Source organism: Mycetomoellerius zeteki, unplaced genomic scaffold (assembly GCF_001594055.1).
Source record: "Mycetomoellerius zeteki isolate Tzet28-1 unplaced genomic scaffold, Tzet1.0 C4379102, whole genome shotgun sequence".
NCBI classification, from domain to species: domain Eukaryota; kingdom Metazoa; phylum Arthropoda; class Insecta; order Hymenoptera; family Formicidae; genus Mycetomoellerius; species Mycetomoellerius zeteki.
In genome coordinates, this window is record NW_017255734.1 from 1 (window position 1) to 1,164 (window position 1,164).

General features: G+C 36.3%; 1 protein-coding gene across 1 annotated transcript; it reads left to right on the forward strand.

The window, feature by feature from the left end:
* Window positions 1-269: 269 nt before the first annotated feature.
* On the forward strand, window positions 270-773 carry LOC108723913 (zinc finger MYM-type protein 5-like; the record flags this gene model as incomplete). The annotated part of the gene is made up of 1 exon (XM_018449992.1): window positions 270-773. A coding segment is annotated over exon 1 (504 nt), but the record flags the coding sequence as incomplete, so codon positions are not given.
* Between the last annotated feature and the right edge of the window lie 391 nt (window positions 774-1,164).

The window sequence follows — 1,164 nt, forward strand, 5'->3', positions numbered from 1 at the left end:
AGAGAGAGAGAGAGAGAGAGAATACTCTGTCGCACGACAAAAGTCGATCGTGTGCCTGCAGCGACCCGCACACGCGGCACACGGCCCGCGCTCTGGTATAATTGGACGCACTCGAAACTTTTGTTATACGTGATTAATCGTCTTTCGTCTTTTACAACTTTGGTAACTAATATTTTTTATATACTTGTCTTTTCTTAAACTTCTTTTTCTCTTTTATAAATTATCTTTTCCTTCAGTGATCGCCTGTCTAAGTAAAAACAATCAGAACCATGTCAAAAAAGAAATCAGGAGCGGAGTTCCGAAAATTGAAAAAGAAGCGAGAGGAAGAAAGAATACAGCTTGCCAGCACTTGGCATAAATGGCTGAATAAAGAAAAAAATTCAGATGCCGGCTGTTCTTCATTGACTACTTTTACTGAGGAAAAAGATCGTTCTGCACAAGACAGTGATAATGAATCGAAATCAAAAACTGAAGAACAGAATTTATCTTCTCCAGAAACTACTAATACAGATGACATTGTTGCTCAAGATAAAATTGCAGGAGAAAAAGAATTACTGAATGCCTTTGATCCAGCGACATGGCAGCGTCCCTACAGTCATTCTTTAATTGCTGTTCTTGTAGAAAGAGGTCCTGAGCAAGGCACAGATACTGATTATTTAAAGTCTATGGATAACGAAGGTCGACGATTTTCTACGAAATGGTTATATAAAACTATGCCTAATGGAGAAACTGTAAAACGAGATTGGTTAACATATAGCAGACACAAAGGATCAGTATTTTGCTTCTCATGTTTATTATTTGGAAAGTATAATCTTCGCCCTCCAAAGTTATCCGATCCAGATCGTGGTTTTTCTAATTGGAAAAAATTAAATCCTAAAATTAATGAACATGAAAACTCACAGGAACATAGAAACTCGTACATCCATTGGAAAGAACTTGAGAGACGATTGAATTCAGGTCATGTTATTACATCTGAACTCGAAAAAAATATTCAGTCAGAAAAAAATAAATGGCGAAAAATTTTGAAAGCGGTAATAAACGCTATTCTTTATTGCGCCGAGAATAATTTGGCATTAAGAGGCTCATCAAATGATATAGACGATAGTAATTGCGGCGTTTTTCTGAAAACTATTAAGTTAATAGCAAAACACGACTCAGAAATAC